Genomic DNA, 22,615 nt, shown 5'->3' on the forward strand with positions numbered 1-22,615 from the left:
TAGGAACCCTGGAGCTAGCACCTGGATCAGATGTAACAGTAGTTCCAGGGTTCCTCTGTGGCAATAGGTGCAAAAGTGCTTGATTTGGAACAGGAAAGAAGAGGAAGGCGCAGCATAACATACAGGGTAACACCTGCTGGTGTAGGGAGTGAAATGAGTAGTGAGTGAGTGATTGCTGGCTGCTATTATTGATCACTGTTTGTGTCAGTCATTCTACGCCAGGAGGGAGTGTCCCGCAGTAAAAACCTAGCAGGCTCAGGACAATGCTTAGTTCCTGCAGGCAAACAGTCAGTCTCCAGGCAACAGAAATCTCCAGGCTTTGCCCTGCCATTCAGAGAAAGTAATGTGCAGAATGGGAATGAAAGGAGAGAAGCACGTGGGAGTTACTATGCATGTACTTCATAATTACCACTCTGTGTTGTTGCTCCCTTTCACTTGTACACAGGGCTGCCGGAGAGATAGCACCATACCCTCAGTAGCAGGGCACTATGCCTGGGATACACTCACTGGAGGCACAGTAAGGTAAGCTGATTGGGTCAATGAAGTGATTGCAAAGCAATGGCAGAATTAATGCAAAAGTGCTTTTCATTTCAAGGAACTCAATTTAGTTGATCCATCTACCAGCAACAAATAGATCAGGTTTTTTTTTTCTTATATATATCAGGGACACAAGGACTGTATTAATTAGCCTGTAAGCAGATGTACACTACCCAAATCATAGCAAAAATTGTATCTGATAAAATAAAGACATGTTGATTTACACTTTTATTTAATCTTAAACTTCGCAGATATTTAGTTTGTTCAGATTTGTTGTTTATTTTTAAAAATAAAAATAAAATAAGTGCATTAAAAGCTTAATATTATTACCATTATGTATTCAACCAGTTTATTTCATTTTTTATTTTGGCCTATATATGTGTTCTAGACAGGGACCAATTCATATGATTGTATTTGCTGTATAAAATGACATTAACGTTGCTGCCATTCAACTGTCCATTCAACCGTCCCAAAAATATATATATAGTATCTGTGCAGCAAATACATGTTCCCCCCACCTCCCCAGTGCATTAAATATATTATACTGACCAATTATGCCTATCAAAGTTGTTAATCAGTTCTTGCAATAACAATATTTCAGGATATTCTATAATACTGAGTGGTTCCACAGTGGTATGGTGATAGGCTGGAGTTCTGGTACATGTTACTGCAGTGTTTCAGCCTAGTGAATTCTATGAATGTACCAATGGTTGGGTGTATTATCACTGACAAATTCATAGATAGAACTGTAATCACTTGCAGTATAGGCATTATAAAGGAAATGACACACAAGTTCACCTGATTGTGTTAAATTTGAGTTTGAGATGCATCTATTAGTATTCAGGTAATTTTATATATATATATATATTACAATTGGTTCACTCTCAAATGTTTTAAAATTAAAGTCTCTTTACCTCAAGCTCAGAAGCAATACTGAATTCTGTCTGCACTTTAGTTAATGTGTTGTGCAATTCAGGGCAAAATACTCACCACTCAGGGAGAACAAGGTGTTGTGCCAAGAAACATTACAAAGATTAGATTCTGTGCTGATTAAGGTATTTATCTCCTTAGCAAATGGGTACACATAGCTAAAGACAGGGATCCTGGGTGCATACAGAGGGTTGGCATGAATGTTTCATTATTTAAAAGTAATAATTCTGAGATCTCGCTAGAATTGTTGTACATTAAAGTCAATAGGGATGATGGCACAAACCAAGACCAGGGGGATGGTTAAAACTACAACAGGCAGGATTTTCAGTGGAGGATTTTCTTGCATTAAGGAGACCTATGGTCAATATTTTAAAGGAGACATAAACCCATATTTAACCAAAAGGTCCCTGCACAGACTCTTCTTCCAAACACAGGACAGCCCAGAGTAGCCCTGCTCCCCTGTACTTGAACTGAAAATGCTGCACAGTTGGGTTGGCAGTGCCCATGCCTAGCAGCTTCACTTCCTGTCCCTGGTTCCCTGGCACTGATCTCTAAACAGAAGTATGCCATCTGGAAGCCAAAGGACACATCAGCTTCAGAGATCCAGGGACAGGAAGTAAAGCAGTTAGACATGGTGGCTGCCAACCCTGCCTTTTCAGGTCAGGTATGGGGGAGTCAATTAGTGATTTGAAGGATTCCTGTTTGCTAAACATGCTGTCTCTGCACAAACTTGCCAGTGTTACAGTAATATGATCTCAATATGTCCTAATTAGGCTCAGAATGGAATTCAAAATAGGCCCTGGAACTTGAAGTAAACAAAGGCCAAAACCGCCCCCCCACCAGCCCAATAAATAGTGACTGTCTATGGCATCTTACATCAGCCTCTACAGATTTTGCCATTGTGGGACTAGGTCTTATGGATAATCAGAGCTCTGTCAGGTGTTACTACAGCCTCTCAACCTTTTCTATCCTTTGCTTGTTTTTATTTATATACAAAAATTGGATTTCTCTGCTCCTTCCCAGTGCAAGTGGGGTTCAGTCTGTGACCATACGACTGTTACTAAACTACACCTCACTCTTGGATTTAATCTGTAAGAAAATGAGCCTGAGTTTTATTTGTGGCATTCAATTTAGTAATTTCTGCCTTTCTGCCTCTGTTACTATTAATAATTGGTTAGGAAGATATAGTGAGTGTGTGAGACACTGGCTGTTCCCTAGTTCATAATGTTCTTTAAACTGGGCAGTTCATGTTTATGAAATTTTATTTATGACCCACATCAATTTTAAATAACTTTAAATAACTGCCAAAGTATCTGTGTGGATTGGACAGCTATAGGTAAAAAAAACCCCTCTTCAGTTTATAATTTGGGACTTAATTTATGATGTAACCCACAGGAGTATTCCAAGACTTCTGGAATTAGAAAGGCTTGAATCACATGAAAAAAAAACAAGAGAAACTATTCCTTTAGGAATCAATCGTTTGTGGTGGTACAGCTGCCAGCAAGCTTTATCTATTTTAACACTAAATTAGGTTGGAAATGTGGTCTACCAACATTTGGATTACTTCTCCTTTATGTTACCATGGCAGCACTGCAGTGATATGACTTATATTATATCCTGAGAGTGAAGCTGCTAGTGTTCTGTGGACCCTACCTATTTACCCTATTTAACTAGTAAAGTGTACTTGTTACTAACTTATGTTGCTTTCGGTATTTGTTACAGATTAGCTGCTCAATGTTACATATATCCTGCTGATAACATCAAAGTTTCTCAGTGACTTTTATCTGATGACGGCAATGTATGTTACACAAATCTGTAGCAGCTTTTCATTACAATTATTACTATTATGCTTATTTATACAGCACCAGCATATTACTCAGTGATTACAAGGGTACATTATAACTGTCAAACAGATACAATAGATAATGTGGGCCTTGCCCACGTGGGCAATCTTCAATTTATCACTGGAATGTAACTTTTCCGACACATCAAGAGAAATGGGTAATAACAAGATTCTGCCCAGTTACCTAGTTGCTTGTACAAGCTTTTCCCCCTTTAGTGCTTTGTATTTGGCTATTTAAGTGGAAAACATAATTAATAGTTAACTGAATTATATATGAACCAAAATGCAGACACATGCCATTTCCAAGTCAAGAGATGTGGTAATGGCAGATTCTGTTAATGCCTTTAAGAGGGGCCTGGATGAGTTCTTGAACAATCAGAATATCCAAGGCTATTGTGATACTAATATCTACAGTTAGTATTAGTGGTTGTATGTATAGTTTATGTATGTGAGTGTATAGATTGGTAAGTATAGGTTGTGTGTGCTGGGTTTACTTGGATGGGTTGAACTTGATGGACTCTGGTCTTTTTTCAACCCTATGTAACTATGTAACTATGTATGTATGTTTACAGACAGCCTACACTGGAGTGTTGCACTTTATATTCAGATAATGCATTGGCCTTGAATAATGTTTCCTAATGGGGGAAGGGAGCTCACGCATTTGAACCTTCCCTTTAACCAATGGGCAGTGGGGTAGGGGTGCCAAACTAGAGGGATTATTTGAAATATCCACTAGAATAAGGTCTAGAGATATTCATATTCTGTTCTACACCCCTACTTTATAACCCCATCATTTGCATTAAGGGTTTCCTATAGGGGAGGAGTGCAGAAATATACATGAGTACTAAAGCATTAATGCAGCAAAAATATACGTGAGTGCTTCAGTCAGCACAGCTCTTCATAGTGGGGATAGTCCTACTGGCCCACAGTACTTTTTAAAGAAAGGGTATGCAAAATTATTGGAACTTTGCCCTCCCCAACTGGCTGGTTATGGGTAAAGCATACACCTTTAGAAACAGAAAAGGCAACATCCTGTGGTTATTGGTTGTAGAATTTCAGTTCTTTCTGTCACCTACCACTGTTAAATCTATCAGTTATTCCCTTGTGCAGTCAAAGCCTCAGATATCATATATGTCCCAGAAGTAGGTAAAGAAAAAAAACCTACGTCCCTGGTCCTCATTGAGTCCTCTTGCCTTATTTCTCACAGGCATTGTAACAAATAACTAGAGAATAGCTAATGTGGTGCCACCACAGAAGGTTTATTAATTGATAGAAAAACATTACAAATCACAGCATAATGTGCCAGCATGATATTATGGGCAATAGATCCAGTCAGGCAAACTAATTGCCATCTAGAGGAGTAAGCAGAATGGAGTGAAAAGAATTTATTTTGATTTCTATAGTGTTTTGCTCATTACTGCTCAGAACGCTACTGAATGAATATTGGACTGGAACACACTTTTTGCACTTAGATAAAGAACTGGCTAAACGATAGAGTGAACTCAAAGTAGGCATGATAAATGCTAAGAATCATTTACATTACTCTGGGACACAAGTGCTAGATAACTAAGGGGTACAAGAATGCTCCCCTTAGTGCTCACTTAACAATCACTTGCGCCCCTGGGTAAGCTGCACTCTGCTCCTCATGCCGGCTTTGTCTCTGTGCTTGATGATGATACTGATGACAATAATTTGAAACTGTATAGATATAGATTCACTTGATTAAACTGAGAACTGTCTAACTAAATGTCAAATGATGTTCAGTGCTCTTAGGGCAGGGATCCCCAAACTTTTATACCCGTGAGCCACATTAAAATGGAAAAAGTGTAGGGGAGCAACACAAACATAAAAGAGGTTCCTGGGGGTTCCTGTCAGCCCACAGAAGGCTGTTTGGCATTATACTTGGTTTTTATGCAACCAAAACTTGCCGCCTTGCCAGAAATTCAAAAATTAGCACCTGCTTTGAGGCCACTGAGAGCAACATCCAAGGGGTTGGTGAGCTACATGTTGCTTCTGAGCCACTGGTTGGGTAACATATAGATTGTAAGCTCTACGGGGCAGGGACCTCCTTCCTCTTGTGTCCTCGACTCTTAACTTATTGCTGCTGTATTTATCTGTATTTATTATTATACTTTGTATTTATCTATTATCTTATTAACACCCTGTTTGTATTAATGTTTTCTACTGTACAGTGCTGCGTACATAAGTAGCGCTTTATAAATAAAGATATACAATACACTGTCTTAGGGCATCCCCCTGGCCTGGCCTAGTTGTCAGGTTAGGGATATCAGAAGGTGTCACCCAGTCAGGCAATTTCCCATCAGCCACAGTTCTTGTCTTTACATTCCTCCTTACACTCTCCCATTGGAGGGCCAAATGGTTAATAATGGTTAATAATTTGCTGCAAAAAGAACAGCAATGTATATTTAAATTTCACACTGTGGAGCCATTTGGTTTGAATAAAAATATAGAATTGATGCTATTTTTTAAGTGAGTTCCCCTTTAAAGTAGAGTGATGTGTCACTCTGTATGTATTCCTTTAAAAGAATGAAGGAAAAAAGAAAAGTTTATCCCAATTCTGTCTGGAACCAATCTGCGCAAAAACCAATTTATGGACAGCAGATAAGCTACACAGTAATAGAGTGATGCTGAACTACAACTGCAACTGTTTTTTTATCGATGAAACATATGATAATAAATTATTGAAGAAATTTGGAGGTCAAAACAGTGGTGATTTTATTTGTCCAATGATGAAAACTTTAAGAGTTCTATATATTTATATAAAGATTGAATTATTTGATTATGAGTAGACTGGCCCGTCACGAATGAATTGTGTATGTTTTATAACTGTATAAAGTAAATGTGTTTTAATTCCATATACAATTGACAATTCACAATGCAGTATTCTTCCTCGGACAGTTGTTACATTGCACATTTTCACTGCACACTACACATTTTTTATGGCTTTAAGGTGTATTTCTTTGGCACAAGAAGGAAGACATTTTATTACATATACTGCACAGTGGGGCAAACTATATAATGCACACTCATTTCTCCACCGGTGGATTGGATGAGTAGCTAAGTACTAGTTTGCAGGAAAACTTGTTTGCATTGTCCATATGTTTTCCTTTAACATTAGTGCACTTTGATATATATAAAGAATCACTGACTCAAGGGATAAAAGCATAATATTGCCTGGTAAGGCTTCAACTTTCACATATGGGCACCATGCCATAGAAGGCACAGTGATAAGCTGGAGTTAGATTTGTTTCCTCTTGAGAAGAGGCGCTTGGGTGTAACATGGTAACCGTTCGCAAATATGTGAGAGGACATTATAGACAGATAGCAGGAGATCTTATTTCTCACAGAAATGAACAATGGACAGAAGGCAACATAAGCACGTTCTTCCCCTGAGGCTGTGGAATGCTTTGCCTGTTTATTGTGACGGAAGATCCATATAGTGTAGTGCAGCGGAGTAACTGCCGTACAGCAGACCCCCATGACCCCGGGTGGGCATTTTATGTGCATTTTATATTCCTAAATGACAACAAAACAGTTACATTTTTTCTGAGCATATCTTATAGTTCTAACTAGCAAGAAGATCCTGTGTGGCAGTAAATGTTCAGCCATCGAGATAAAATGAGGTATCGGTGTTACACTGGGCAGTATTTTAATTGTGGGCAAATGGAATACGTAGCGAGGAGTTATGTTGCTCTTTAGGGAAGGGCATGCTTTTTTTCTAGAGCAGAGAATCACAAACTGTTTTCTCCTTTTTCTGCCCAAAACTGCCAATAATATGTATAATAATAATTATTTATATATCTGTAACCATGTTATGAGCCATGCGGCCTAAGATTAACCACAAAGATAGGCTTAAAATAAAAATATCTGAAATCTCTGCTCTAGATGCAAGACTGCACTGCATTTGGAATGACATGCAAATAAAACCGTGTTCAAAATCCAAACAAAACCAGGACAAATTGCTTGTTTCATACAATTAAACGTAATATTTAATCCTCAGTGCTATTGTTATGCCTTGTTACATCAGTGGAACTTACATTAAACAATTTGTATAATAGCAACCTTTTCATTGTCTACCCAAGTCTACAGAGCACAATGCTGACAATGGCCAGTCCTAGCTGCATTCATATCCGTTTGCAGCTAATGACATGAACGCTTCTTAGCACAATTTGTTCAGATTACAGTACTTGTCTGCTTCCTAGATACGGATACCTGTGCAACTGTTTACATGACAAGTCTCCTTGGCACTAATCTGGAATAACAGTATACAGTATACTTAGTTGTAAGACTCACAGAGTAAACACTAAAATGGAACTGGTAATTCGGCTTCAAATAAAAGGTAATTCTTTCCTTTTATCCTCCCCGACCATATTTCTTGCAACAATGTATTTTTCCTTGTGAAAAGGCTACGTAACATGGCCTTTATATAAGTATCAGGCAGTAGTCAGGCATTCTGGTCTCTCATTCCTTCACAATGATTACTGCTTCTTTTTTATTTTAGAGTTGTTTATGTGGTAATAATACTGTATTTTCTTATATTTACTTAGAGCAATGAGGACATTCAAGTGATAGAAAAGCTGATGGCAGGTAAGCAGCACAAGCTTATATGGCTCTCGAGAGAAACATAGAACTACTCTAAGGGGAGTATTTATTAACACTGGAGACAAACATCACCAGTGATGTTGCCTATAGCAACCAATCAGCAATTAGATTTAAGTGGTCACCTACAAGTTAGAAAACAAAGGCAAATATCTGATTGGTTGCTATGGGTCACATCACTGGTGATGTTTGTCTTCAATGTTAATAAATACTCCCCCCAAATGTTTACATATATTAGAGAACAGGAGAAAGCAAGAGGTAATAAAACCATCGAAGGCCCATGATATAATGTAGCCCTCATTTTATAGCCCCACTTTCCATGGGCTCCACGCCTCATTTTATGTCATCATCATAAGAAAACAGTACTAGGGTAAGTGATGGTAAATAAGCTGCATGAATCCATATGGTGGCAAAAGAGTCCTATTGGGGTTATTTAAGGATTAAATGATTTTTAGCAGACCTAAGGTATGGTGATCCATATTACAGAAAGATCTCAAGCATTCTGGATAACAGATCTTATACCTAGGGTTGTCACCTGCCTGGTGTCCATGTCAAAACTGCCTGCCCGGTTTTCTAGATTAGGAAAACCAGACAGGACCAATCACCACACAATAGCGCCCTCAACGTCACAGCCCATCCTCGACATCACTCGAACCTGTAATGTAATACCACACCCCCCTAACCAGAGTTGCTAAAGCCAAAGGTAGAAACCCTACTTATACCTGAACACACTGTTGCTCCAATGTTTTTGGTGTAATTTACATTTGTTTGGCAAATATCCTTATTGTAGTTTCATTCAACTCATTGTTTCCTGACAGGCTGTAACCTAGGTTGGTTTGAAAATGCAAAGTATTCAAGACCTAAACTGGTCGGGAAGGCGAAGACCCCAGACTGCAGTATGGAAAATCCCAAAGTCCGATACCAGAAGGGAAAAATACAGTCGATCAGCTGGAGACAATGGGAAATTCATTCAAAATGAAGTAATATTTTTATAACACTTTGTGCTCCTTCGTTTTTTTTAGGTGAAAGTTGGAGTATACATGTTTTAATTTTGCTGGTTCCTTCATACTTTATTTAGAAGGGTATTACCACGTTAAATTACCTTTTAGTATAATGAAGACGGAGATACAATTTGCAACTGGTCTTTATTTTTTTATTTTTTGTAGTATTTGAATTGTTTTACATTATTTTTTCAGCATCTCTCAAATTTTGAACTTCAGCAATTTTGAACCAGGCAAATGAATACTAAAGGCCTAATTAGCAAGATAAATAATAAACAGTAACAATAACATTGTAGCCTCAAAGAGCAATCATTTTGTTTGGATTCCGGGGTCAGTGCACCCCTTTGAAAGCTGGAGAGAAGCAGAAGAGTGAGGAAAATAATTCAAATACTATTTGAAAAGCTGCTAAGAATAGGACATTCTGTAACATACTAAAAGTTAACTTCAGTGGCCTTTAAAAATTTGCCCGAGTATGTGCTATCAGAGAGATTCTGATTTCATGTTGATTGATGTTGACTTTCTCAATATTTTTTTTTACAAAACACATCAGTTAATTGAGCTTCTCCTGCAGAATCCTGCATTGAAATCTTTTCAAAAAAGCAAACAGATTTTTTTTATTGCATTCGAAATCTGATGTGGGGCTAGACATGTTCTTAGTGTCCCAGGTGCCCCCAGCCCTGTAACCTGTGCTCTCATAAACTTCAGTCACACTTTACTGCTGAGCTGCAAGTTGGAGTGATATCACCCCCCCCCCGACTTTCCCCCCAAGCAGCCGATCAGCAGAACAAGGGGCAGGTAACCAGATAACAGTTCCCCAATACCAGCATTGCTAAAAATGCTCCAATGCCTCACCTAGTGGTAGATATGAGAATAGCACTCAATAGTTTTAGTAATAGTTCAGCTATGACTCCTCCAGTTACTGTACATGGGAGTAGGAGAAACAATAGTTACCTGAAAGCAGTTCCTTTGCGCAATGCTGGCTCTTTCTGAAAGCTCAGAATCAGGCACAATGACCTGTAATTCAGTAATAAAAACGACACCTTAAAAACCGTGGCAGAATCCCTTTAAGCTGGCCAACTACGTCAACGTTATCCCCGGTCTGGCCAGTTCTACACTCACTTTTATCTGATTCATTTGTTTATTTTACTTTTTTAAATAAATCAATCATTTAGGAGTTTTATAAAAGCAATTTGCACTTAAAACTTGGTTCTGCTGAACACAGATATAGGACCTGTTTTCCAGAATGTTTGGGACCCGGGATCTTTCTGTAATTTAGATCTCCATAACTTAAGTCTACTAAAAATCATTTAAATATTGAATAAACCCAACAGGCTTGTTTTGCCTCCAATAAGGATTAAATATATCTTAGTTGGGATCAAGTACAAGGTACTTTTAAAATTTTTTAAAAATTAGAATTATTTGGTTATAATGGAGTCTATGGGAGATGGCCTTTCCGTAAATGGGAATGTTCTGGATAAGGGGTTTCCAGATAAGGGATCCCATACCTGTACTAAGCGCCGCAAAACACAGCCCTGTGCTTCCCACACCAATTCCTGGAATCAGTGCATCACTACTTTGTTTAAACCTACATAGTAACTGTAAAATATGTTCAAATGAACCTATTTTCCTTTGTATGACTATAAATTAAAAATCCTCTTTTGACAAAAATATATTTTTGTTTACAAATATTTGATTCTTATTTCAACCAGTCCTTGTTACTGGTTTTTTTACATTCTTGCAGTCCCATAGCTTTTCCTCCAGTTATTATTTTTGCCTGGCATCAGCACTTTATTTGATCTTATTGATTTACAGATGTCCAGCAGATCCTCCTCCAACAGCTTTCAATTCAATGACTCTCCAGCATTTAAACCAACAGGTAAAGTTGTTATTCAGTTATTTCTTTATTAAAAACCAGGCACAGTTCCCTGTATCTCAACTCTGGCTACCAAAAATAGCAGTGGTATAACTACCATATACTGTACAGCAGACCCCAGGGTTATGCAGGGACGAGGCAAGTTCTAATGTACAGTATTTCCCTCTCCCAGCCCCCAGCCCTCTATGGTGATATGTGCACTGGGTCCCCTCAAAGATGTTTTGTGGGAGGCCCAGTCAGCTCAAGGTATGCCACCAAAATATAGATGAAGAATAAAGATAGAAGCATAACGTTGCATTATAAAGGTAAAATAGGAATTTATTATGATGGCTACATGTTTTTGGCATGCAGTGATGTTTTTAAATTATGTATTGAGTATATATGTGAATATACCTCTATCTGGGAGGGAGAAGTTGCTTTACATACACCTTATACCAATGTGTAGGAATTATGAGTAAAGGCTTCTGAGTAAAAGCATAACGCCATCTAATAGCCATCCTTATTGCCACTTGCTAAAATAGATATAACAAAGCTGAAATGTGAATTTGCAAATGAATTGCGGATTCAGTGAACATGTTTACATAGGTCAGACATGTCTACAGCTATACGGATCTCTACCATATTACTTAGTTACATAGTTAATTTGGGTTGAAAAAACACCAAAGCCATCAAGTTCATCCCATCCAAATGAACCCCTTATATTATATACTTATAGTGATAATATAATAGCATTATGTATCTGTTTTGTAGAAGAACTGAAAAAAAACTCTACCCAGTTTATACACAGAAAGGGGAATATACACTCTTTTTGCTTGGATTGTCTGTGGTTTTTGACCACAGCGTTGCCTATTTAAAAGCACAGAGTCTGTTTATGGAGCATTATTTTAGATAAACACCTTTCCATGTATTTTCTCTGTTTCAGATGGAAGTCTTCCATGCACTCATAGCCCCAGAGACCACCTTAAGCCTAGCAAGTCATTAGATGTTTCTTCAGTAGATGTACATAGCAATGTAATTCCTAGGGGTCCAACCTACCTCACCTCTGTAGAGCTGAAGACACCATGGTATATTGAAATGCTGCATGAAAAGGTAAGGCAAGATTATCTGTTCCACATATGTTCTACAGGAAAAGGGAATGCCATTCTTATTATGTCGCAGTGTGTGTGAAATCATGTTAGTTCAATAAAAGTTTCTTCCCTCTGAAGCCTCTATTTGACCAATTAGAAAAAATGCCCTATCCTGGCCTGTCTTCTGCTTTTAGAGCATTGGGTTACCCTGCCTACTTTAGTCCAAGCTCTGCTTTGATTCCGGTTATATTGACTCTATATGAATAAAATAGACTGTTTAGGCATAGGCACTCTAGGGGCACATTTACAAAAGCACGAACGCACGAGCGATTTTTTCGGGCGTCCGCACAACTTTTTCGTACGACGCACAACTTTTTCGGACGTTTGCACGAAAAAATCGGAAAGATTTTACCGCTGTTTACAATTGTTCGGTATGAAAATTTCGTGACTTTCAGATCGCCAATACGATGTCGTGACTAATACGATTTTTTCGGAAGCATTTTCGTGATATTTGCGATCTTACGAAATTTTCGTTTCCAATACGATTTTTTCCCATTCGTGATTCGGATTCGTGGATTACTAAATGTGCCCCTAGGTGTTGGCGCAGGTCTAATGTTGGTTGGTGGTCTACATATGATATGATGGAATGAAAATGTTATCTTTTTCCAGGAAAATTACCTGTTAAAGCTGGGCTCCGAGGTTAGTCGACTATCAACATATGAAGTGGAATGCAAAAGGAAGGAAGAGATTATTTCTATCTTGAAGAATGAAGTACAGCAACTCCAGCATGAACTGGGCCTGACAAATCCTCCACAGGACCGAATGGAAAAGGTACTGTAGGGCTGCAAATCCCCACATTATTGTTTTGTTTGGCTTCCAGGGAACACTTTGACTTTAACGCCTTTTCTCATGCATATAAATGAATATGAAGGGATGGGATATTGTGGAAAAAAATTGAGTTTTTGTACTGGAGTGGAAATCAGAACATTTTTCCTATTCCTATGAACGTAAACGTTTTTTTTTTATCTTGCTGGGGTTCTCTCTTATTTATGTGTGAACTGGAATTTATAAATATTGTAAATATTGTACTTCAAAGTGAAACTGACACCTGTGCTTATATATTCTGAGTACTTCTGAGTATATTCTGAGTCCCCTGAAAAACATAAAATGGGGGTCCTACTGTATTTATGGTTCAGGGTTCAGGACAAAATTGGTTTTTTTTTTTACGGTGCACCAAAGGACAATATTCTATGGCAAATTTTCTGTTGAGAGTAAATTATAACAATTATTACACTTTGTTTTTCACAGGGAAATCATGGGGAAATTCAGTGATTTTTTTTCAAATGGAAATACATTTGGCCCTTTTGTTGCTGTCTGTTACAGTTTTCAATCGGATTTCATCCTCCTGCTGTACAAGTGGCCACTTAATCAATGTTTCCATTTTGCTTAAAGAACTCTTTGGTTACATTGAATGTATATTTAGCATCATCTTGGTAAAGCATGGCATTCTGGAATGAATGTATGTTGGAAAGTTTAATTTTTATTGTATTATGCTAAAAAAAAAAAATCAAGTAGAATTTGGCTTCAATCTTAAATTGTTAATATAAAGTTAAACAACTGACAGTCTTTAACATCATATTCACCTTTCCATGATAGATACAAAATAGGCACTGGTTACTACTACTACTACATTGCCTGTAGAGGGCACTGTACCTTTGCTTATTATTTAGATAAAGATGATTGTGTTTTATCAAAGGATGAGAGAAGTGAAAGCTGTTAGACAGAATCAGGGGATAACAATGCTGTAAATAATGAACTAGAATCTGTTTTACCAATGTGTTTTGTAGCTTTAATGAATTCTAAACAAAAATGAAAAAATACTGTATATTATATATAAAATAAATTTTTTGTACATAATCCTGGTGCATGTGGTAGTCTGTCAAGATATATATATATATATATATATATATATAGGTATGGGATCTATTATGGGAACCCGTTAGCCCAAAAGGCTGTCTCCAAAACACTCCATTTTTCATTTGAATTGAATAATTCACGTTTTTAAAAATGATTTCCTTTTTCTCTGTAATTATAAAAAAAGTATCTCGTACTTGATGCCTGCTAGGATATAATGAATCCTTATAGGAGGCATAACAATCCTATTGTTTTAATGAAAGTTTAAGTACATTTTTATAGATCCAAATTACAGAAAGATGCCTTATATGGAAAACCACAGGTCTGGAGCATTCTGCATAACATGTCCCATTACTATTTATGTAAAAATATATATAAAGATATGAATATATATACACACAAATGGGTATATATACTCACGTACACATGCATAGATCTTGTTGAATTTGCTTCCATAACCCCGGTCACTGTGCTGTCAGATGATGGGACTGTGGGGAAAGGTGACAGGTATGATTAGCAGGGATGTAAACAGAGTGACAGCACAAAGGACATAATGAATTGTTTAAAGAAACAAAAACATCAAAACAGATGACAAAGTAATGAGTGGGAGTGAGAGAGATGGGGATACCATGGCATGGCAGTAGGGTTCAATGGCAGACAATAACAGGAAAGTACATCTAGTAACTAAATACTAAACTGAATATACTGTAAATACAGTATAAATGGTAAATACATTTAATATCTTCCAGGAAGATGGAGTCGGAGAGCAACACAATGAAGTAACAGATGAACTGGTACTTTCGGCATCAAGAAAAAAAGATGTAATCATTAGTCCAAGAGAAAATGCCCATTCAACGTCATTATCAGTTTGTATGACTGACACACAACAAACAGCAATGCTATTGACACAGCTAGATACAGAGGTAAGAACAAAGTGTTTATTCAAAGGTTCAGATTATTTCAAAGTACAAGTAATGTGTTGTAGCATAGCAATGTCACCATCATTACAAGTCAGGTCAGTAAGTTATCATGTAGGGAGAAAGTTTGCAAGCTTTTCCCAAATACAAACACTAGTATTGGCAGGTTTCCTATTAAACTGAGTTATTCCATCTCCTTTGCTTACACCAAGGGTTCCGGTGGAGTACATAGGCTCATGTTTGTTCTTATACTGAACATTTGCAGAGCTTAGATAAGAAGAGCAGTCCTGAAGAACATATGTTTCAATCTGAAGTTACCCAGCAAGTCCATGATTGTGGTGAAGAATATTCTATTGGCTCAGATAACCAACCGCTGATAAATAGATTAATGGATGAGCTGGACACTGTTAAGAAAGACTATGAAATGGCTAAAGGTAGGTAGATGCCTACAAAACTATATGTATAAAAAAATCTACTATAATAAAAGGTTTGCTATGAGATATATATATATATATATCATTAATCACCTGCTGAGATTAGCCAAAAATAAATTAAATGATAAAAAGAAATTAGCAAAAAAAAGACTAATAATAGTGCTTCCCTAGTCCTTTGCTCCCATATTTGGTTATTTCTGGTCTTAATTTAAGGTCAGTTTTTGCTGCAGCTCCATATGTCCCATTCTTAATATTTTGCACAGAATCCCTCCTAGAAAGGGGAATGGGGGTACAGTATCTTGGGTACTGGGCTACTCTATACCCAGCGATAACTAAGTGCTAAAAATCACAATAATAATGGATATAATTTCTGATATTGCTTTTAGGCACTGACCTGAGAAACCATAACAAATCTGCCCCCCCAAAAAACACATTTGGCTTTTACTAAAAAATAAAAAGCAAAACCCCTCACCGTTCTACATGTTTATTCTTGTAGGTGCTAATATGTCTCTGCAGAAACTTCTGTCCCATCAGGAGTCCCAGCTCCGCAAAGCTCTAGATGAACAAGAAATTTTCCGGAAAGAAGCAAAAGAGAGGGAAATGCAACTTCAAGCCATGTCCTTAAAGGTATTAAAGGGAAAATATAGTTTTTTGTATTTTTGTAGATGCAGTTTACTTGTAAACCTGTAAACCTGTAAATGCATGGGACATTTTTCACACTGAGCTCTCTAACTTGTTTTTAGTTTCTTATTTACTAATATTAGTCGGGAGATACCATTTGTAAGAAGTAATTAGTGCACTGTACAAATAAAACATATTCACCAATATGTCAAGGTAGGCTATTTTAATTAGAATGCGCTGTACAGCCATTAGTTTGACACGCCTTTTTATGATTGGATTTGGCTATTTCAAGGAGAAGGAAAGCTTGAATCTCTGGGGCATGCTAAATGTTAAGCACCCCCAGTGATTAGAATCACTTACCTGATACCCTGGGTTGGTGCTCCTGTTAGCAGAAAACTGCACTCGCCCTGGGCACTTCTGTGCAAGTAATCCTTTTCTTGCTTCCTCTTTCTTGGCGTGGGTACACATGCGCATAACAAAGAAAAAAGCCAACTTTTTCACCCAGCTGCATATGCGTTGGCCCCAGAATTTTGAAGAAAGAAGAAGCAGAAGAAGAGGATTGCTCCATGGTGCTCAAGCAAAAGTATCCCGGGCTGATGCGGTTGCCTAGGGCACCTGGTCGGCTTGGCCTACTCCTGTCAATAACTCTTTTTTTACTTTTTTTCAGGTTCTGTTTGTGTTACATTTATTCCCAGGAAAGAGTTAGCTTAGCAGTCTGTAAGCTATGAGGTCAGGGAGTCAGGGAAGTGACTGAAGCCAGATTTATTGCCACCGATAAGCAGGAGAATCTGGGGAGGCTGTTAATTCCATAGAGCTGCCAAGGGAGTTCCTAGGAAAGAATTTGCACAGTGTAAATGGCAGAGCAAGAGCTAAAACAGCACAGAAATAGAGATGTTCATCCTGCACATTGTCTCTCTGTCAGTGTTATTCTCTGCAGTCTGTCTGTATTCACTGCATTGCTCTGTGCTCTCACATAGCTTGTACTGGCAATAATGCAACCAACAGTGCACACAGGAAAGCATAGCTGCAATGAATTAGTCCTGAATGTATTTAATTTGAATCAGAGACTCTGGTTGCTCTGATATCTCCATGAATAAAATGTTTACCATAGAATTTAGCATCTAGAAGGTAAAAAAATAGTTGCTTTTAGGCTATATTAATCACTTATATTTGTACAATGACCAATCTCAAATGGAGATACCCTGGGTATTCTCAATTTAAAAATAAAAAACAAGGTTTTAGGGTCCCAGCTGGTCCCTTGATATCAGGTTCTCTGGAGGGCCTTTGGCATCCCAGAGCAACACTGTAAGCTTGAATGGAATCAGATCCACCAACATCTAATGATAGTAGAAACTATTATAGCACCAAAAAGAAGACCAACGTCCTATTAAATGAGATGTTGGGCAGGCAGGTGTCTGGATACTTTTGGCCATATGGTGTATTTATTCTTTGTTTCTTCTATTAATTTGAGACAATATAATTCTGCTTGATTTGTAAATGTGAACTTCTCTTGGAAGTTTTCCAGCCTGAGAGAGGAACGAAAGCATGAAGAAATGATGGCCACCATGTCAAAGGAAAACTACAACATAAGAGAGGTAACCCAGAATTCCATTCAAGCATTAAAAAACTCCCCAAATGTGCTCTATATACACACATCAATTGGCTTATATGCCCATGAAATGGTGTGTGAACAGAAAAACCTTACACATAATGAAGTGCAAATTTGTAGATCACCACCAGTGATCCCTTACCCAAACCCTATAATAAGGGTAGCAAGGGTCTGGAACTGACGGGAGTGCGGGGCATGGCGTGGCCCAAATATGTGTATGCAATGAGTTTTTGTTGCCAAAATTAATGGTCTGCTGTGTGACTCAGAATTAAATTGGATAAACTGATGAAAGACAGGGATCTCAGTATAGCTGGTGATTACTGTACCTTGTAATAAAATTTCCCAGTTCTGCTGAATCTGTAGAACATCTTGGTTTGAATTACCAAATGTGGTAAAACTGGAAATTTAGATTGGTAAATGTTGGCCAACTATATGTATTTCCAATGCAATATCCAAAGGGATTGGCCAAGAATTACTGTACATATGTGGCAGGCTCTATGGAAATATACTGAAAGGTTAATCTGTATCAGCACTGAAGCTGCAGAAATAAGTAAGACCACAGTGAATTACTGTCACATAACATTGCATGTTATGAACTGATTTTTTGTTGCAGCTTGTGGCAGAATTAAAGTCGGAGATGAGCAAAAGAAACGACATGATTACTGATTTAAAGCATGAAGTTCAGAGACTACAGAGGCAGAGCACAGATTTCCAGATGCGACTGAAAAAAAGCGAGGAAGAAAAAGCCGACATTCAGAGGAAGTCGGAGGATTTGTTGTGCTCGAATCAGCAGATAAAAGTGTCCCTGGAATGTCTCCAGTCTAGGGTAAATACAACATTACTCTCTCTGTGACCCATTGCTGCAGTCATGAATACATAGTAGTAGTGCTTACATTTAATCTAACGCACAGTTTCCCTGACTGGACTTCTGTCTTGGATATGAATTGGATGCAGGCCGCATGCCAATGTTATCTGGTGCCCTGCCATATAACTGACAGTTTTCCTTCATTTGTAACACAGAACAAATGAGAGAGAATAAAACTTGGAATGAAGTACAGAGAACCTTGGACCAAGTATAGGGAAAGCACCTTGTTTTTCCAAGTTTCATAATATTGAGAATCTTGGCAAGTGGGAGCGAGAGGAGATAGGAGAATAAATAGAGAGATCAGGAAGACGTAAAACAAGATAAAGAAATAGCTTTGGAGGGTGGAGTATTGAGTGCACCATTTGGATACAATTAGGGAAGCTGAATATCCAAGTTTTAAAAAATTTCTATTAGCGTAACCCAGAGATGTGGCCATACTGCTCCTTGTTTCAGTAGTGCTGAGTTTTTTTCGAGGTGCCCACAAATAATGTCCAAAACTATGGAATAGTGTTCATTCAAAATTCACATGATTAGCGTGGGGTGCTAGTATGGAGAAAACACACTTTGATATGCTATTGAGTGATATTGAGCTTTGAGAATTTGCTTTGAGAATTCTGGCAGGGTTTACCAAACCTAATAGACACACTTTGTTTTGGATTACAAAAGCCAATAAGTTACATACTGTATATCCAACAGGGACCATTTAAAGGACCACTGCAATGGCATTCAATCTCTATAACATTCCTAATAGGGACATTTATAACAAAATTATCAAAACTTGTAAAGGGTCTAATTTAAAAAAATCAATATCAACCAGACATTCAAGAACAGAATCAGAACAAACTGAATGATTTGATTTCTTTTTTTCCCTGAATAACAGTTTGAGAGATTTCGTACCAAAATAATTCAAGCTACATACAGCGCTCCGGGAGTTAAATGTTCGCAGTTGGAAATGACAGATAATGAAATCCTAGAAGGCATGCAGGTAACAATAGCAGCATTAAGCATTATGTATTTATTGATAGATGCTATTTTGATTTTAGTTCAGTAATGACCTGAAAGGGGCAGGGCTGGAGTTACTGCTGGGAGGCCAAGGAAATATACAGCGTAGGAAGGCTAGGGCCCCAAACTTGAATGTATGTATAACTTTATTTATAAAGCGCCACAAGAGTATGCAGCGCTGTACAATCTTACAATATACAGAATTACACACAGGGAGGAAAAGTGTTATAATAAATACAATAAATAAGTATAAATACACAGGGAGTAAGTGCCATGTGGTAAGAGACACAGTAGGAAGGAGGTCCCTGCCCCGTAGAGCTTACAGACTAAGTGGTTGGGTAACATACAGGCACAAATTGGAAGGTAAGAGTGCAATAGGTATGGGCGTTTGCCCTTAAGCGCAGGACTGGGCAAAATAATGTTTTAGTGCTTGAGAAGGTAACAGCTGAGTTTAATCTTAAAGAGAGTGAGTGTTCCCTACGGAGGGATTCAGGGATAGAGTTCCAGAGGTAAGGAGCAGCAAGATAGAAAGCTTTAAGACGAGAGAGCGCAGTGGGAGTGGATGGTGTAAAAAGACGGAGGCTCTGAGAGGAGCGGAGAAGACGACCAGGAACATGCAGGGAGACCAGTGAAGAAATGTAGTGAGGAGCAGAGGAGTGAGGGCTTTGAATTGCCCATTGCTTAACAGGCAGCCATGCCAGAGAGCTTAAGTGAGGCTGAACAGGTTCCTTCTTTGGAGAGAGCAGGAGGATCCTGGCAGCAGAGTTTAAGACTGATTGCAGGGGAGAGAGGTGGGAGTCTGGGAGGCCGGTTAGTAGGAGATTGCAGTAATCTTGATTAAAAATGAAACTTGATTAAAAATGAAAATCAAAGGTGCCCAAGCAAACTGGGGTCTTTTAGTTGTTACTAAAACTCCCTACATCACCATACCCAGAACTGCTGCGTGCTGATAGATTTATTCAAAACAGTGTCTTTATACTGTATATCACTTGTACTGTTACCTTGATACATTTTCTGCCAGGTAGTCTATTCAGGGGCAATGTTCCCTCAAATTATTTTAATGCTGAGACTGCAAAGAAATTCTTTTGTGTAACTTTAAAGAGCCAGTGTGCAAATGCATGCACAGATTGGCAGACCTTTGTACAATGAAGTATTACAAAACCCTTACTAATTTCAACATTGGAAGCCTTTGATTTTCTTCGGCTACTAAAAAGGCATTCAACCCATTCTTTAAATGATCTACTCTGTGTGCTACTACTCAGCTACATACTGGCCAGATGGCAACCCTAACCTGAGCGGAGATAAAACCTCCTTGTATATGGGTTGCACACACAGGCAGCCTGAGTGTGCCATACTCTGCCTGCCCTATGCTGCCTGTGCGTGCCATACTCTGCCTGAACTATGCTGTGTGTGTGCCATACTCTGCCTGCCCTATGCTGCCTGTGCTTGCCATACTCTGCCTGCACTACGCTGTGTGTGTGCCATACTCTGCCTGCCCTACCCTGCCTGTGTGTGCCATACTCTGCCTGCCCTACCCTGCCTGTGTGTGCCATACTCTGCCTGCCCTACCCTGCCTGTGTGTGCCATACTCTGTCTGCCCTATGCTGCCTGTATGTCCCATACTCTGCCTGCCCTATGCTGCCTGTATGTGCCATACTCTGCCTGCCCTATGCTGCCTGTGGGAGGTGAACCTGGCAGGGCTTTTTTTCTGAGAGTTTGTTAGCAGTTGGAAATAGCCATTAAATGGTCCCTAAGGTGTGTAATTATGTGCTGGGGGTTGCTGTACTATCCACAGGGGAGGAGGAATTTAAGGGCATGTCTTAATATGTCATAATATAATTCTTTCACATATGAATGATATCCTCGTAGTGATCACCAAGCATTTGGGTTTTTGCTGCACTACCACCAATAATGTGGGTATGGTCTTGTGATAACATGGGTGTGGTTTGAAGTGGGTGCGGTTTAAAAGGGGGGAGTGGTCAAAAATGGCTTCCATTAGTGGCCCTCCACTTTGTATGCTAGAGAAATTCCAGCCCTCGGCACCACAGAAGTTGGATAGAACTGTTTTATATTATAGAAATTTAACCCCCTCTTTGTGTTTGCAGAGGATTATAACAGAACGATCAGATTTCCATCAACAACTGAAGCAGAAAGGAGTTAAAGTCCCTTCTCTTTACATGAATGAGACCACTTCCCCAAAGCAGTCGGCCTCAAACACAAGGAGAAAACTTCAGTGATACAAATGTCCTTGTAACCCTCTGACTCGGGTCCCCACAGCTCTGGGTGTCATTCCTAGTAAATTCTGCTTTGTTGCTTTGTGATCTAGGCTCTTGTACATTATTTGGTTCAATTTGTTAATCTTTTATCTGTGATGTTCTGAACTGCAATTTCATGTACCTACAAATCAAATCACAAGGTCTAGGGGTTTATTTTAACATGTACATTTTTTAAATAAATGAACTTTTATTTTTTGATAGCCCCCGTGCTGTGAAGTTATTGTATCTCAGCTTCCTCACTCCACAGGAAATACTGAAATAGAAATAGGTTAAAGGGGTTGCATCCTACCAAGTGAGTTGCTTTAGCTATGAAATGTCCTATCGTTTGCATTATATTTAGAAATTAATATTATATATAGGAATGCCCCAACCTCTCAGAGCCACAAGAGTTTGGGAAAGACTGCTCTATAACAGTGCTGTCCAACTTATTACATGTAGTGGCCCGATTATTTCTCATACAGCATCTTGGAGGGCTGGATTAAATTAAAATGATAATGTCATACAGTTAAAGGAGAACGGAACCCTAAAAAAAATGTATATTTTATATAGAGAACTTACTGCACCAGCCTAAAGTTTCAGCATGTGAATAGCAGCAATGATCCAGGTCTTTACAGTTGTTACAAGGGCTCCCCGATTTGGAAAGTGTCAGTGACACTCACATGCTCAGTGTGCATTCATAAGCTGTTGAGAAGCTAAGCTTAGGGGTTGGCAAGCAGAAAATGAGGTTCGCTAGTAGTTCGCTAGAAGTTGATATTAAAGGGCTGATTATTAAATTCTGATGCTAATTACACTGGTTTCAGAGCTACTAATTAATGTGAATCTGAATAAATTACTTATCGGCCTTATACTGTGACATTTCTATTCTATATAATCAGTATATTGTGTGTCGGTCCCTAAGTTCAGTAACTGACAGCAGCACAGAGAATGTGCAGGGAATCAGCAGAAAAGAAGATAGGAAGCTACTGGGGCATCTTCAGGCAAAGATCTTCCCTGCTAAAGGGCTGTGGTTGCCCAAAGTATAATGTCCAACATTTTTAGCCTACTTCTTTAGTTAAGCTTTATTTCTCCTTTAAGTCTATGGAGCCAAACTGGGGGCCATAAAAATC

The 22,615-nt window shown here is 38.5% G+C and overlaps 1 protein-coding gene across 1 annotated transcript; it reads left to right on the top strand.

The window, feature by feature from the left end:
* Positions 1-399: 399 nt before the first annotated feature.
* Positions 400-21,709, top strand: ccdc27 (coiled-coil domain containing 27). The gene is made up of 13 exons (XM_031906379.1): positions 400-522; positions 7,879-7,918; positions 8,749-8,910; positions 10,744-10,807; positions 11,727-11,893; positions 12,541-12,702; positions 14,535-14,708; positions 14,968-15,136; positions 15,633-15,763; positions 17,275-17,352; positions 17,980-18,192; positions 19,112-19,216; positions 21,339-21,709. Exons 3-13 carry the CDS (start codon positions 8,773-8,775, stop codon positions 21,468-21,470), a joined length of 1,533 nt encoding a protein of 510 aa, XP_031762239.1. The 5' UTR covers positions 400-522; positions 7,879-7,918; positions 8,749-8,772; the 3' UTR covers positions 21,471-21,709.
* The last annotated feature ends 906 nt before the right edge of the window (positions 21,710-22,615 follow it).

Source organism: Xenopus tropicalis, chromosome 7 (assembly GCF_000004195.4).
Source record: "Xenopus tropicalis strain Nigerian chromosome 7, UCB_Xtro_10.0, whole genome shotgun sequence".
NCBI lineage: Eukaryota > Metazoa > Chordata > Amphibia > Anura > Pipidae > Xenopus > Xenopus tropicalis.